We start from the raw sequence: 15,304 nt of genomic DNA, 5'->3' as shown, positions 1-15,304 counted from the left end.
TCTAAGTATACGCCATCCTTGCAAAAGCGACACAACTCGAAAACCGTACTTTTCGTTTTATCACTGTGAGAAAGTTCTCTGGAGCTATAAACCGAAAATGATGAAAGGAACAGTTAATCCTGTTTTATGAGCATTATACCTCTCGCTGATAAATTTTACTAAGAAAGTAACGTGTCATCAAGTTTGAGGACAATTCTTCACATTTTTTAAATCTAGATCTGTAAAGATAGCAAACTTCAAAAGTGCACAGCGTTCGGGTGATAAACGACGCAAGTAGCAAAATTAATCATGGCAACCTCTCGATTACAATTTCCATTGAAAAATTCCCCAGTCGTCATCAAAGTTTCATGCAATAAAAAAGCATGAAAAGATTCTAGCAAAGGACGCGGCAGTTCGACTCGGAGAAACGATCGGTTTCCGCACGAATGGCGGACGCAGAAGCGACCGGTCGTCGGAAAGAGGCGCACGGTTTTATTCGGCTGTTTCTCACCGCTGAACTTTCTCTATGTACACGGAAACGTGTGCAGCGGTGAGAATTATATAGGAAGGCGTACGGCTGGGCGTAGGAGGTTCCCTCGGTCTCCCTGTGGTGAGTTGCACTTGTAAATGCACGTCTCTCACGGTATCCTAGCCCACGTCTACCTACAACCGCTTACCTATAACCCGGCTGAACGTATATGTACAACGGGTATATGGCCGCCGGAAGGTAGGCGGCTGGGAGCTACAGTGGGAACACAGTTCTTGCATTAGCCAAAGAAAGATTTCTGGGGAATGGAGTGAGAGAGCCAGGGCTAACCGAGCGACGGTGCAACGAAGAAAGGTACTACCCGTATAGACAGGGCCGCTTCTTACCGGCAGTCTGCCAGCCAGTACTATCGTTGGCCCGTCGTTGATTTTTCCCGCCTGTATCCTGCTGCTGGGATACTCTCAGAGCCCGCAGGGGGAAAGAAACGCGAGAAAAGGGGGCTCGTTTCAAGCGACGATTATCAACGCCGCTCTCGCCCCGTAGCCGCGCAATTTGAATGCCGCCGGCGAACTTATGAAGTTTCTGTCTGTGATTAATGCGCGAGTTTCTTTCGGGAAGGCCGCTTTTCAGCCCTTGAAAGAAACACCAGCACTCCGCGCTGCCTCGATTCGGTCTCCCCTTTCCAACGGGGATTTTATTGACTCTTATTTTGCCAGTAAGTTAACCTTTGATGTGCAAGGGAGCTTAGGTTTAAATAGACGGGGGATGAGAAAAGGAAGTTGTGTTTAATGAGATTGAATTATCGTTGCTGTATGAATAGTGGATGAATAGTAAGTCTTCTTCCATCTTCATTTTAAAGAAATTTCCGAATATGTATATCGAGGGCTTGCTGAAACGTCAAAATGTTGCACGTGTAAATAATTCTAGCAAACATGCAACCCGGAATTATATTCAAGAAACTACGTACATGTAACCAGATCATAAATAAAGGATAACATCAAGCAAGGATGCTGAACCCAATTTCACATAGTCTGATAATACATACACACCCGCACGCACACAGCTGGCAATCTTCGACACCTAAGATAGCACCTAGTCAATACCAGGCGATCCTTATTTCTCTTTCCAGGTATATTTGTCTTATTGACCGGCGTATTCCTGTAGCAGCTTGTTCAAGTTGAACTAGCAGAACGTGGATCTGGCTCTATATTTAATTCTGGTTTGAACTAAACCCCAGTTTTGGAAACCATGGATTCCATCTTCCGGGCTGCACGACACGATATACGATAAAAAAGAGAAGAAAGAAAAATAAGAGAAATGTAGGGAGTGTACGTTTCGATCGGTATTTACGAATCGGTTGAAAATCATTAGAATTCGTAATGGTATCGGAAGAAAAGCCGATTCTCCGGGGAGTTTGGTCGAGTCTACTAAATGCTCTCGAGCGAACGCATCCCTGTCTCTAGTCAGATCCTCTAGGAAAGTTCGAAACTAATGGCTGGAAATCGATGATACCTCGCTTTTAAGGATCTGTTCGGTTCGTTCCTGACTGCGGAGAACCTTATACTACACGAAGTTAACTTCGCGAGGTAAGCGTCGTTCTCGCAAATGATCGCGCGAACGTTCAATCGCGATCCTCGACTTTAGAATTCCAGCCATCCAACTCTCCACGAGATACTCCGCGGGATGCTGTTAATTCCTTTTCGCGTGTGCTTTGTTTCTTCACTCGAGCAGGTATTTTTCTTTAGGATCGTAGAAAAGTTACCTCACTATACTCTTGAGCCAAGATATACAAATATTTGTAAAAAGCGTACATTACACGCATAAATATCCTAACAACACGATTTCTGGAAAAATTTAAATTCAACTGCAATAAGTGAATCGCTGAATACCACGGTTTAGGTTTACGAAGTTTAATCAAGTGTACGATTATAGTCACGGTTATTAAGAACTGAAATTTGATTTTTTCCTGATCCTCTTCATTTCCGTTCAGCGAGAAAACCGTAGTAATAGAGCAAAAAATGATGATATTATCGAGTAAGTGGCTAATTGAGGCATTCCCGATGAATACGATGGTAATAAGCGGATTCACAGTACGTTTATGAACCAGTTTTGAACCGCGGCCATCTAATAACAACGCCGCATTAGTTTCTGCTTATAGTGAAAGAAAAAAGAAACTATAAAAATTGTTGAATTTTCTCAGATATTATGTAGCTTTAATTACAATTAAGGCTATTTAAAGGACTTAATTGTTCTATATCAACGATGTTTTAATCTTTCTATACGTTCCTCATTCGCTTCTTTTCTTCGCTTTACTTCTCATATCTTCTTGTCGCTCTTATTTATGAAAAATTCAATGAATTTATTCAATTTCCACGACACGTGCCACGAGCAATTTTTTACACGACTCAGCGCGAGGATTTAGCAGTTCAAAGAACGATCGAAGTGCATCACCGAATGCACGAATCCTGTTCGAAGTACGAGTTTCCTAAGGAGCCGGGAAAGCCTGGCCATTAAACTTGAAAAAGCAGAAAGCAACGAGCATCAAAGCACCGTGAAGTTGGTCGGTCCTTTAAAGCTGCGAGCACAATTAATTGGCGTTCCACGCGGAGGATGTTACCAAATATTGCGGAGCATAATTAATGTTTAAATTCGAGTACGGTTATGTGCGTGTATAAGCGAACGAGAACGAGTTATTAATGTTTCGGCAAGAGAGAAATTACTTACCGAGTATCTGGCTAAGAACGGTGCGGCCATCTTCACCGAGGCAGGCGCTCCGAGCATCAAAGGGATTTGTGAATTGCACGAATGCATAGCCTTTGTGCATAGATATTCCTGAAACAACAAACGATCATGACGTTCCAATACCAGCCACGGGTCTTTCTTCCAGCCACGCGAATGGAATGAAACAGAAATACCAAGATAATGGGAGGAAATCTTTAATTAAAATTGTTTCCATGAATTTTGATGAGGCATAGAGTCTGGCTTGGCCGAACTCGTCATCGTGCCAGATACCAGATGAGGGAAGCTCGGATCGCGATTATTGAAAAGGAAATACGCGAAGAGAGATTCTTCTTTTATCTTCTCTTTTCTTAATTTCTTCTTTTCCTTTCTATCCCTTTGTTCGATTTGTGACGTGTGATGGTGGTGAATAGTAATCGAGCAACGGCAAGACGATTTGGAGATATTGAAATATAATTCATTCTATACTGATTCCAAAGTCAATTCGATTTGTTTAAACATTCATAGCTAATAAATAGAGAAGTGACGTTATTTTCGTTTCAGAAATACAATACTTCAATAGAATAGCATTTTATAAGAATTGCATTTTATAAAAAGCTCTAGATCGACAATTTTTAGATAATTGTGACAATTGGATTACAGTACATGAAATATCTGTCCGAGTAGATTCGTCTGTCTTTAGATATGCGATTAAAACTACATTTGAATGTGCTTAATGCACGAGCTTTTCTCTTTCGTCGGCGATTGTCCTAAATAAATTACGCGCTCCACGGAGTTTATTACAATCCATGGGGAGCGAATTGCTTCACCTCCTTTTTCTACATTCATCGGCAATGAATTTTAATAAGATTTCACGTTCGAATCGTATGATCCACCACGAAACGTTCAAACTTATCTTACTAATACAAAATATTGTTTTCACATATGTTAGTTGCACTTACCGCATCCATCAAGTAACCATAATTCCGTTACTTTACAGAATTCCAACATAGAGTTTCTCACACATATCTTTTGAAAGCCTATCCTTTGAGAAAATATAAAAAAGGGCAGAGATGATTACGGTTATCGTACCACCGTATAACAATCGTGGAATAGAAATGTCACAATTTTTATACCACAGCCGCTAAAACAGTAACGTACATAGTAAACGTAGATCACAACACTGGACAGTTACGGCTTCCGTCGATGTAGAGAACGCGTCACAAAAAGAGCTACTATAAAACAATATATTCAAGGAGAGAACAGCATAAAGTTCCACGAGATTTTCAGTCCTCGACATTATTAACATGTCCTAGGCAACTGGCGTGGCCAGATAAGTTTTTTTTAGCCATCACTGTCCGTTTCGGGAGTGGACACACGTTCCGTACGAAATATATCTGCATCCAGGCCGTGTATACCCACGGCTATATATATAACCGTGGCAGGAATATATGGAGATTTACATATTTGTTTCAGCATAATGAATTCCATGCATGGTCAGCTGCTAACCACGCAAAAGTTATTACGGGTACACAGATTACAGGCGGCTCCTGCGTTAAAATGAACGTATCTGCCGACTTGCTACGCAGACTGCCCACGGAATCGATGACCCGACTGTGCCATGTGGTAGCCGATGTAAAATTAAAAAACAAAAAAAAAAGAGGGAGAGAGAAAAAAGAGGAGAAAGAAATGAAAGAATATCGGTTGAAATTTCGAACGAATATTTTCTAGCCTGGTATTCTGCGGCCTGTAGCCGGCGCATTTCGATTTTTCCCCAATGTTCGAAATGTATCTATATCGTCGATTTTGCAGGCAAATTCTTCTGCAGCAGATGTGAATTGTTATCGACAGACAAGTATTTGTTGGAAGATTTGACGCAATATATTTGTTGAGCATCTTGTTTTGTCGGCATAAGAGATTTCACAGAATGTTGATAAAGCGTTTCATCCATCAACGAAAAGACAGTTTATTCTCGTTTAAACGATAAGTTCTTTGGAAAGTTTCCGAAATCCATGAGTGCGTTATTCCAATATCTAAAGTAGAGCTCACTGCTCTTTAAATTTCCAGCAAAGTATCAAGTATAGAATTCCGTATGAGAATCACGAAAGAGAACAATACGAAAATTTCAAGTACGTGCAAAGATTTGCTAGTTCTCTCGGCTGTCCAATTTTAAAAAGCACCTACATCAAGAACTCCGACACGAGATAACCGAGTAACGTCTCCCACGAAGAATAAGAACTAATCGATCATATCTCCTTTATAACGGTACATGAAAACGACAAAAAAGAAAGGACATGCTTTTTCACTGTACCGAAAAAAGGAACAAATTAAGTCTCCTTTGCATCGAATCCGAAAAAAAGTGTGGCTAGCTGAAAAAGCGTCTCGCTCTATCTGGCTCATCGTCTCGACCGGCAACTTCTATAAAAGTTTCAACCTCTGCTCGCCGCAACGACAATTCGCAATTTCCCCGACGACGACTGTTTTGCGCTGGTCTTTTCGTCGTACACCGCGCGAGGAACCACCCCGCATCCTTATTGCCGGAGGACTAGAGAGGCTCGAGTCAACGGAGACGTGAAATTGGAAAAGGTTCGGCTTGTTGGATAGAGCACGGCTCCTGGAATGCTGGACCACCGGTGACAGCTGCGCGGAACAGATTGCACGAATCAAGTGGATCCAACCTCGACGACGACCGCGACACTGACAACGACAATGACTTACGATGGTCCATAAACGAAATTTAGTAGTTCAATGGTTAACAAAAAAAAAAAAAAAGAAGAAAAAAATATATGTATGTACATAAAATACAGAATATGAGAAGATAACGATTTACTATATTACAAGTTCTTTGGAGCTGTTTTCCAAGAAATAATTTGAACGGCAATATGAATAGGAATAGCAATAAGAATAAAGTTTCAAAATCGAATATTTAAAAGTTTGATTATTTTTATATCGCTTTAAAGATTCACAAAGCTGGAGACTATATATTAAAATTTATTACAATGTTTGCGGACTAAAGTTTCCAGCTACTCGATGTTCTGCGTCACTAAATTTAGATTCTGACCTAGGCAACGACGACTACGGAAACTGTTCCGGTGAAGAATCGAAAATTGTATTAAATCCTGGGCGACACGTATCATAAACCACGAGGGCCACCGGGGCGAAAGCATTTCGCTTTCGAATTGCGAAACGCAATAATTCGTGACGTTTCATGCGATACCGATTCGAGGGTGCAACGAGAAAAAGCGAGCCGAGGTTTCGAGTAACTCGATATTTCTTGTTGCGGACGTTTACGTTGTTTCTCTCGCGGAAATCTACATATCCCGTTTTTTGCCTGACCCGTGGCTAACGAGGAGATGCGGGGAGTGGGAAATCGAATTAAAAGGAAAAATAGATCGAAATAGAAAGCGGTAGGGAAGGGAGAGAGAAAAAAATGAGAAGGAAATGCACGAGCCCGACGAACGTTTCGATTCGAAACGATGGACCGGGCACGGTTCGGTAAACGATTGAATTTTCCGAGTCAGAATAACCAAAGCTGTTTTTGATTCGCCAGAAAAATGAGTACGCGCTCCCGCGTCATTTATGCATATGGCCGTCTCTTTGATTGACGATAAAACAGCCTGCGCTCGGGCTAACATTTCTTTTGGAAGGATAAATTCGAACGTGTACCTAGATGGAAAAGGGAGAGCGCGTGCCAGGTGAAAAAGTTACGAGCACTTACTGCCATTTAGATCACTTTAGGTCGCTGCTCGACGAAATCGAAAAAAGTACAGGTTCGTTCGAAAAAGAAAGAAAAAAAAAAAAGGAGGAAGAGCTAGAAGTCCGAAAACAAAATGTTTCCGCTCTGAAACTTTTTCAGTACGATTCGTTGACCCAATTATTAATAACTACCTCTTTACTTTGTAACAATTAAAATGTTAAAGTTCAGTGTTACGAAGGTATTTTGAATCGTAAGCTCTGTCAAATTTAAATCCTTATAACGCTTTAGTGGTCCAATTATTCCGCACAAAATGCAGAAACTTTTCGTTCGATCCAACAAAAACAATCCAACCAAATTTCATACTGCTCTTTCGTTTCAACCAAAAAGAACTCGAGCTTTTGACGTCCCCACTGTCAAATGCACGAATTAGCACGAGTCCCTGAATACGCTGGGGAGTTGGAGCCTGTACTCCAACTAGGTAGAACTTGGAAATAAAATTAAGCGGCGGTCCAGTCGATAGACAACACTCGGGTACAATTCCGAACGTCCACTTGACTCGCGTAATCTGCTCGGTACAGCTGCCACCGTGGCCCTACTGAATGGGGGTAGTTCGGTGGTGTCCGCCGTGTGGTTGTCGTCTTATCCGTCGAATCGAAGCCCCCTTTTAATTCCTCCGACGACTCTCAAGTTCTCTGCCCGGCAAAGTTCGGCGCAGCCGCATTGTAGAAGCGGCGCATTTATTGTCTAGCCGCTTTATCGAGGAAGCTACTGAAAGTAAGCTGTTTATCGGCAGCTCCCAGACACCACCGTCCTCCGCGGTGTCACTTTCCACGAGATTTCGAGCTTCCTGGCCAGGATTCAAAGAAGAGAGGGCAAGAGGGAGAGAGAGAAAGAGAGATAGAAGAAGATAGAGAGAGTTTCTGTGTCTCTGCTGGTCCGATTGGACGACTGGCCTGAAACTGGGCTTCCATCCTCGTGATAATGCTCGTGACACTTTGTCGCGTTAAATTGTTTTGAATTAGTAGCCCTAGCTTTCTGCTCGCTCATGAATTCTCGATAAAACGCCCTGGCTAACTTTGGCTGCGTCTTCTGTTCTTCGGATTCCCGGATTTCTGGGCATTTTCATATATTTTTGAAGAATATTCTAAGACGATTATGAAGATTCTAGAACGGATTAACGTACTTTTAGTTTGGCTTGCTGCTTGTAATATCGCTTGTAGAATCGACGTACAAGTATGTGGGAAAATGTTAGATAAAACAATAAAACTGCAACTCATAATTTGAAGAAATATAACATTTTGTAAGAGTGGGACGATAGGAGCGTTCGATCAAGTAGATAAGGTCTGTCTGCTGTCAGACTAAGGTCGTGCAATTGCTCGACGATCTTACGATAATTCCAACGAGTCAGAAATTATAGTAAAACATACTGTAGGTTAGTTTCCATGTAATAATCGCAGGTAGCGATATTTTTAGCTCTAAAATAATCTATTTCTTGAAATAATTTAACTGCAATATTTCAATAAATTTACATTAATGAATTTACTATTAATCTACGTTGGCCTTTCTACAGATATAGTCTAGTATAGATATAGTCCAGGAAATTCTTCTCCCACTTATATTTTGCAAAACTTTTTGTTGTTCTTGAGAGACCTAAAACCGATCGACTTATTCAAATTTCATGCACCAAGTTTTCATTACGGACGTTGCATGCGACGTATCACGCGAATGCGAAGAAACTATGTCATAGACTGCGCTTTAATTTTCCTTGCTTCAGAGACACCAAACACGGATCGCATCGCGTACCAGTGACAGCTGTATGCAACAGACTCTAGGAAACTCGAAATTCGTATAAGTAAGACCGAGTTTCGCGAAACTTGCGTCAGTAGTAAAAGTGTGATACTTTTACTAACGAAATACGATCATGTTGCTGTTCGTCAAACGGTAGAACGCGCTTTAGCTTTCCAGGAAATCGAGAATGAAATATCTCTTAATAATACATAATAAATTCCATAAAGTAGTAGAGATATGCAATATCGACGAGAAAATGGTATGAGTTTAATTCCTATCTTTTACGATAAAAACAAAACTCAACGAGAAATTCAATCTTTTACTTTTAATTTGTTATTGTTTTTTTTTCTCCACAGTGGATTTAGTTGGTAGCAATAAAGTACGTTTCCTAAACGAAGTTAGTGCAATAGTGAAAGCAACAAAGTCATCGGGGTTCGTGCAGCTAGAGACGGATATCCAATCGGGATATCGAAGGTCAAGGAGCTATCACGGCACAAATTGGGTTACCGAGGACGGAGCGTATCGAGAAAATCCTATTTCCAACTCGCTATTTTTCTCTGGCCGAACCGAGCTTCCACGTTTTTATACCGGATAACAGCGCGAGTCTTTCCTGTTATCCGACCCGATCTTTGAATCTTCTCAACTTTGGCCAGTTTGTAACTACCCTGCGCTTTTCCACCCTGAAACCGATGCTTCCACCTGAATCCTACAAATAAGGCTGCGCGTTATTTTATGTACTGCCTCTTAATTCTAGATAAGATCGATTAAATGAGTTTTTTTCTACGAGATCGAAATTTAGTATTTTATCTCAAGTTACGATTATTAGAGTATCAAATTTTCTGAAGCAAGCTCGAATTAATTTTTCATTTCCTTGGTAACTTTACCACTGTTATTTAGATTTTACAATTGCAAAGAATGAAAATAACAATTTTCGGCACAGTTCGTTGCTCAATTACAAATCAGCCACGCGTGAATTTCAACGAAGGAAAGATCTTTAAGCTCGTTGCGAAAGAAGATTCGTTTTTCTAAGAATAAATATTCATTCTACCATCAAATTGAAAAAATTCTTGCTGCAAAAACATAAAAGGATATTTCCTCCCGTAGTTATTTTATAAAATATCCATCTCCGCCGTTATTTCGAACGTTATTTAAAATAGTTCAAAGAAATTTGAATCATTTCAAGGAAATCGGATGCTACAATTATTATTATTTGTGACAGTGTATCCCGAGAAGGGAAAAGATTCTTTGTCGTGGAAACATCTGACGTGTGACGGTCTAGCGAAAGAATCTGGGAAATGTCGGGGGTCGAAGCTGATCCGAGCTTCCGTTTATGTGATTCCACCGGAAGGAACCTACCTGCCAGACGGCCGTAACGCTGAAACATTCGCTCCACATCGGTCTTGCTGCACTGAAACGTGTTTAGATTCCCGACGAAAACTCGGGAATTCACCGCCTGTGGGTCCTGCGAATTGGTCTGGTTGCCCACTTTGCTCATCTTCATCGCCTGGAACAGAAGAATGTAACCGGATACCGGTTTATCGTCGGACGTGATTTGAGTGACGATGCAACGAAAAGTGATACAGTCATTTTATTGGCCTTCACCTTAATAGAACGTTCCTACGACCGATACTCGCGTCACCGGTTACACGGACGTTCGTTTATGACATTCGTTCTTGGATTTAGGCCGATTTCACGGGTTTTTTATCGGCCTCTGCGTGGTCGTTTAATCTTCTTCGTTTCAGATACCATGATACAAGTATTGATACGTAAATCAACATAAAAAATTATTGGTATCAAAGGATGGATCGTAACATTTTTTCGTATATCTGACATCGGACATTCTTCAAAATTTATTTCATAATCTTGTGCGTACTTTGCTTGTATAACAAAATAAAACAAAAGTGTCTGTTCTTCGAAGTTACTTTTGAGAATGGAGGATTTTGAACGGGACCGAGTAGACGTTAAAACGCGATACTTTTATCAGTGAAAAATAAAACTTCACAGATCACGACAACTTCACAGAGGTTCGACGAAGCCATCGTGTTCCCGGGTAACAAATAATGTCCTCAGTACAGTCTGGCGGAGACTTAATGAAATTCGCTGGAGCCCTTTAAATTGACGAAAGACGCGCGGTCGTCGACATGTCGGGTCGTATCGTGCGGTGAGAACGCGAGGAATTAATTAACGCGTTTGCGATTCCATTCTAAAAACCACGAAGTTCGACGTGTCTACCTCGTCTCTCATTTTCCATAATATATACCACAAAACTAATGAGGTCGTTAGCCATGTCGACGTTAAATACAACACACGACGCAGATAGATTCTCAGAAGCAGGGCGATGCTGTTTTTCATGGAATCTGTTAATCTCGTGGATGATCATGCGTTAATTGGGCGAACGTGTGCCAATTCACTCAGTCGGTCCGAGAAAAAATTTTCCCTGCCCTTTGATCGTATCGAAGCTCGATTTCAGTCTGCTTTCATCGCATAATGTTGTCCGGGGCAATGCCTTTTTAATTGATACACAAAATTTTTCAGTGGATATTCAACGAGCTACAGTCCGAACGTTTTAATATTCAATAAGCTTCATTGCGCAAATTTTTCTCTGTTATATCTCTCCTACTATACTTCTTGTTCTAAATTTTATTCAAGTGTCTGCCATACGAGCAGCTATTATTAGGTTGTCCCAAAAGTTCCTTTTGTTCTATAAGGAAGTAGTAGATGCATAATATCTTTTGTTTTATATTATTTTATTGAATTATGTTTGATCCATTTTATTCTATTACTACAAAATGGATCATACATAAATCCATGAAATAATGTAAAATAAAAAATGTTGTGCATCTATTATTTCACTTATGAAACACAACCTGATACTTAGCTTAAAGGATTTGTCAGAATTCGTTATTCTACGCTTTAAGATTATTTCGAAAGTATCGCGTTTCTACGAAAATACTATTTGAAAATATTTATTCCTTTTTCCAATATTCGAATTATGAAATCTTCCTATCGCTACGGCTGCAAACGATACCGTGGATATCGCATTTCATAATTAAAACATTCAACTGCGAACAAATTTCGCTAAAAAGCGCGCTGATGGTGCAGTATTACCTTTCCACAAATGGCACGGTTGCATTATGAACCATATTAAACAAAAACGTAATGCGCTAAATGAATTAAATCTTCATGAATAAACACAATTTGTCGATCGCCGAATATCTACCCCCGCGTAAATGCGCCTGAAAATGTATAAAATCAAACGAAATGATGTTTTTGCGATCAAAGCTTGTGCAAATCATAAGCAAAGCGGATTTCGTGTAAAAGATCGACAGGCCACGTAATTTGCTGCATCGGTTTTTCCACCTTCCTTTACGTAAAAATCGACGCACACATCTACTTTACAAAATTGCCAGCGATGTGGCGAATTCTTCCTCGATAAAACCTACTTTCGTCCGTCGCGTCGCGTCGCTGGCTAATTTAGACTTTTCCTCCAATATTTACCTGATATAAGTGTGCATGATTAACGTTCCTGATATTTTAATATATCACGCTCTCGCCATTGATCTGCATTTTGGTACCAATGACCGTAGTAGATAATTCATGGGAAAAGATACTCGCAACTATTCCAACTTCAAAAATTTTCGAGTTCCTTCTTCTGCATTCCTGATATTGAGGTTTCCTATTTTTAGAAAAACATCATTCCGAGAATTCTATGAGAAAATCTAACAGAAATGGTCTGAATGCGAGTATACACGAAGATTGAATTTTTATTGAAAAAATGAAAATATTGTAATATGAAATTATGGTGCTCTTTTGTAGAGTATATCGATGAACACTAACGATGCAGGAATATGTTGTGTAGTGGGTACATCGAGTAATGATATATATTATGTCGCGGCGCATGTAACCACCCCTTAATATTGGCTTGATTGATGTCGGAGTAATTACTAGCGAACACGTTCAGTCAAGGGAAATTGGAAATGCGTCTAATTAATCCCGCACTGGGCTCCTTCTGTAATTAGCATAAATAGTAAGAATTTTCGTGGTCATTTGAAAGCGAAAGTTATCGGGTAATATGAAATGGAATCTTACCGATTTAATTAAATTACAGCGCGTAAAGCTCACGTGTAAACTGAATTAACGCCACTTTCACAGAAAACGATATATTATACAGTCCTCGATTTACTTCCTACAATTTTTTGTAGATTTTTTATAATTTTTAACTGTAGCTCTCTCAGTTCACAAATAAAGAATATCAAATACTAAAGAAAGATTGAAGAATATCCAGGTGACAGAAATTCATCAAGTTTCGAAAAAACGGTAGAGAAAAGTGAAATTAGTTAAATACCCGAAAGATACCCAGCCATTGAGGAATGCCAGGTAACAAAGCAACGCTGAAATTCGAGGTATATTTTATAAAGGTTTCTCTTTTCCTATCTCCATTACAAGCCGGCCCGATTCCAGCCACGAGATTCGTGACGAACGCTCTCGATGCGTTTCACAAACGCTTTCGACGAACGCCAGCATTTTTTGGCCACGTTAGGTTTGAAGCTACACTTAACGCGAACGATATTTCCCGTGGAAACGACGAGAATCGTCGTTTTGTTAAAAAAATGAGGAAAAAAGAACAGGCTCGGGTGGAACAAACAGAAACAGGAAATAAAAGAGAAAAGAAATAAAATAGAATAGAATAAATAAATGAATAAATCACTAAATAAGCATAAAAGAGCCGAGAGAGAGAAAGAGAAAGAGAGAGAGAAATCTCACGGTTTCTGAGCGTCTCTAGTCATTCAATTTTATACGTTTCCTGTTGCCAATTTTACGTGAACTCCAAAAAATTCCTACGTAATATTTCCTCGACATCTCGAATCGTCATAGGAAATTTTATTTTTTAGTTTGCGTTCCGTTTCGTTTCGTTCAGGTTGGCCCGCTACCGCAGGCAATGTACACTAAATTCCCATTACTTCCGGCTAGACGCGTGGAAAGCCCGAAAACATTGAATACAAGTGCGTGGGCGTATTGTTGTTGCCGTTGTCGCTGACGTTGCTATTGCTGCTGCTGCTACCATTTCCCCCTCTCTCAATTTTCTTTTCCCCGCGTTAATGTTAACACCATACGCGTGTTTTTAAATCGCTATGCGCAAAATAAATCGTGCCTCGCATGCTCGTAACGGTTCTGTAACGAACACGAAGATTTTTATTTCGATTTCGGTAAATTGTCGTGCCGTTGAATCTACCGTACTGGCGATTTCGTACCGACGCATAGTATAAATACGTAGCGTATAAAATATATAATGTTGCGTTTTCCACGGTGATTATTGGGAAATAAAAATGAATCGATCTCTCCTCGATACCCCCTGGCGTTCCCGATATTTCTACTTTTAAATTCAACCATTCCATTCGTTGCAATTATTATGCTACGTTGCCCGTAAAATTGTCATGGAAATTACTGGCATTTTTTCATTATTTTCGTATGGCTGTATCCACGCTTTTATTTGTTTCTGAGTGTCTTTTTTTAAATGATCTATAAAACTCGTTTGAACGTGTATCTCTCTGTGTAATAATATGCCGGTTTAGTGAGAGTAATATCTAAGAAGCATGAAAGTTAAGTAGCGAGGGTAAATGTGGAATATGAAAGGAGAAACGAATGCTCGTGACGAGTGCAAGATAAGGACTATCATTTCCGCATATTGATTCGCATTTGCGACCGGCTATCGACTCTTTTATGATATCTCTTTTCTTTACTGGCAGCAGAACCTAATGTTTTGATAGTACTTTTAACTTCAAAATTGACGTGCATCGTCGTCGAAGAAACGTTCACGGAATTGTTAAAAATATTTAACCCTTTTAATATCGAATGTTCTTCTAATTACGAGAATAATTTTCTTAGCAAATACGTTCGTCGTTTAACTGATCTCTCCTCATAACGCGAAGAGGTTGAAAAATTACTCGAAAGATAAATGAAAAATGCTGCCACGCGTTGCAAGCAAGCTAAAATATTTTCTGGAATAAAATCTCTTCGAAAAACTTGATTAACTGAATAGAACGAACGATAATAGTGCGAACAAATGAAGTTACATGGTTTAATAATTTAATATAACCACCTAATGATTCGTAAATTCACGCGTATTTGGTGTGAAAATATTGCACTGTGTTTCACCTACAAATAGTAATTTGCAATTCTTTCACCTATAATTTTAACGAAAACATCTCAAATGGAGCACGCAGTTGGTGTACTTTTCGACGAATTGCAACATAAATAACGGCGACAGTGGTGCGAGATTTGGGTCGATTACAAACAAAAGTGTAATTAGAAATCTGAACGCCGTCGATTCAAGCTAAGGCAAGAATCCGATTCGGAAACTTTGATGGAATTTCTCAACAGTGAGCACCTGCGAATACGTTTCAGCCAATGTATCAAGAGATGTGATACAATTCTCCATGAAATAAAATTCCGGCCAACTTTAAATTGACATGTACACTTTAACAAAAATTCTGTTTGAAATGGAATCTTAACAAGTATGTATATCGAAAGAACATAATTATGCAATATTTAGCCACCAGTTTAATAGTTGCACAACAAATAATGTATCCTACATAACAAATATTTGTATATTGAATATTTATAGAGATAAATTA

General features: G+C 39.7%; 1 protein-coding gene across 7 annotated transcripts in view; it reads right to left on the bottom strand.

The window, feature by feature from the left end:
- LOC122574640 overlaps positions 1-15,304 on the bottom strand; it is a 248,895-nt gene that overhangs the window by 93,002 nt on the left and 140,589 nt on the right. For all 7 annotated transcript variants that reach the window (XM_043742428.1, XM_043742423.1, XM_043742424.1 and 4 more), the window contains 2 exons: positions 10,026-10,173; positions 3,191-3,298 (listed from right to left, as the gene is read on the bottom strand). In XM_043742428.1, the coding sequence (XP_043598363.1) occupies positions 3,191-3,298; positions 10,026-10,170 (253 nt within the window). In that variant the 5' untranslated portion in view covers positions 10,171-10,173. The remainder of the gene's footprint in view (positions 1-3,190; positions 3,299-10,025; positions 10,174-15,304) is intronic.

The sequence above is a fragment of the Bombus pyrosoma genome, linkage group LG14, assembly GCF_014825855.1.
Source record: "Bombus pyrosoma isolate SC7728 linkage group LG14, ASM1482585v1, whole genome shotgun sequence".
Lineage (NCBI taxonomy): Eukaryota > Metazoa > Arthropoda > Insecta > Hymenoptera > Apidae > Bombus > Bombus pyrosoma.
This window is presented reverse-complemented; position numbering and strand designations above follow the sequence as displayed.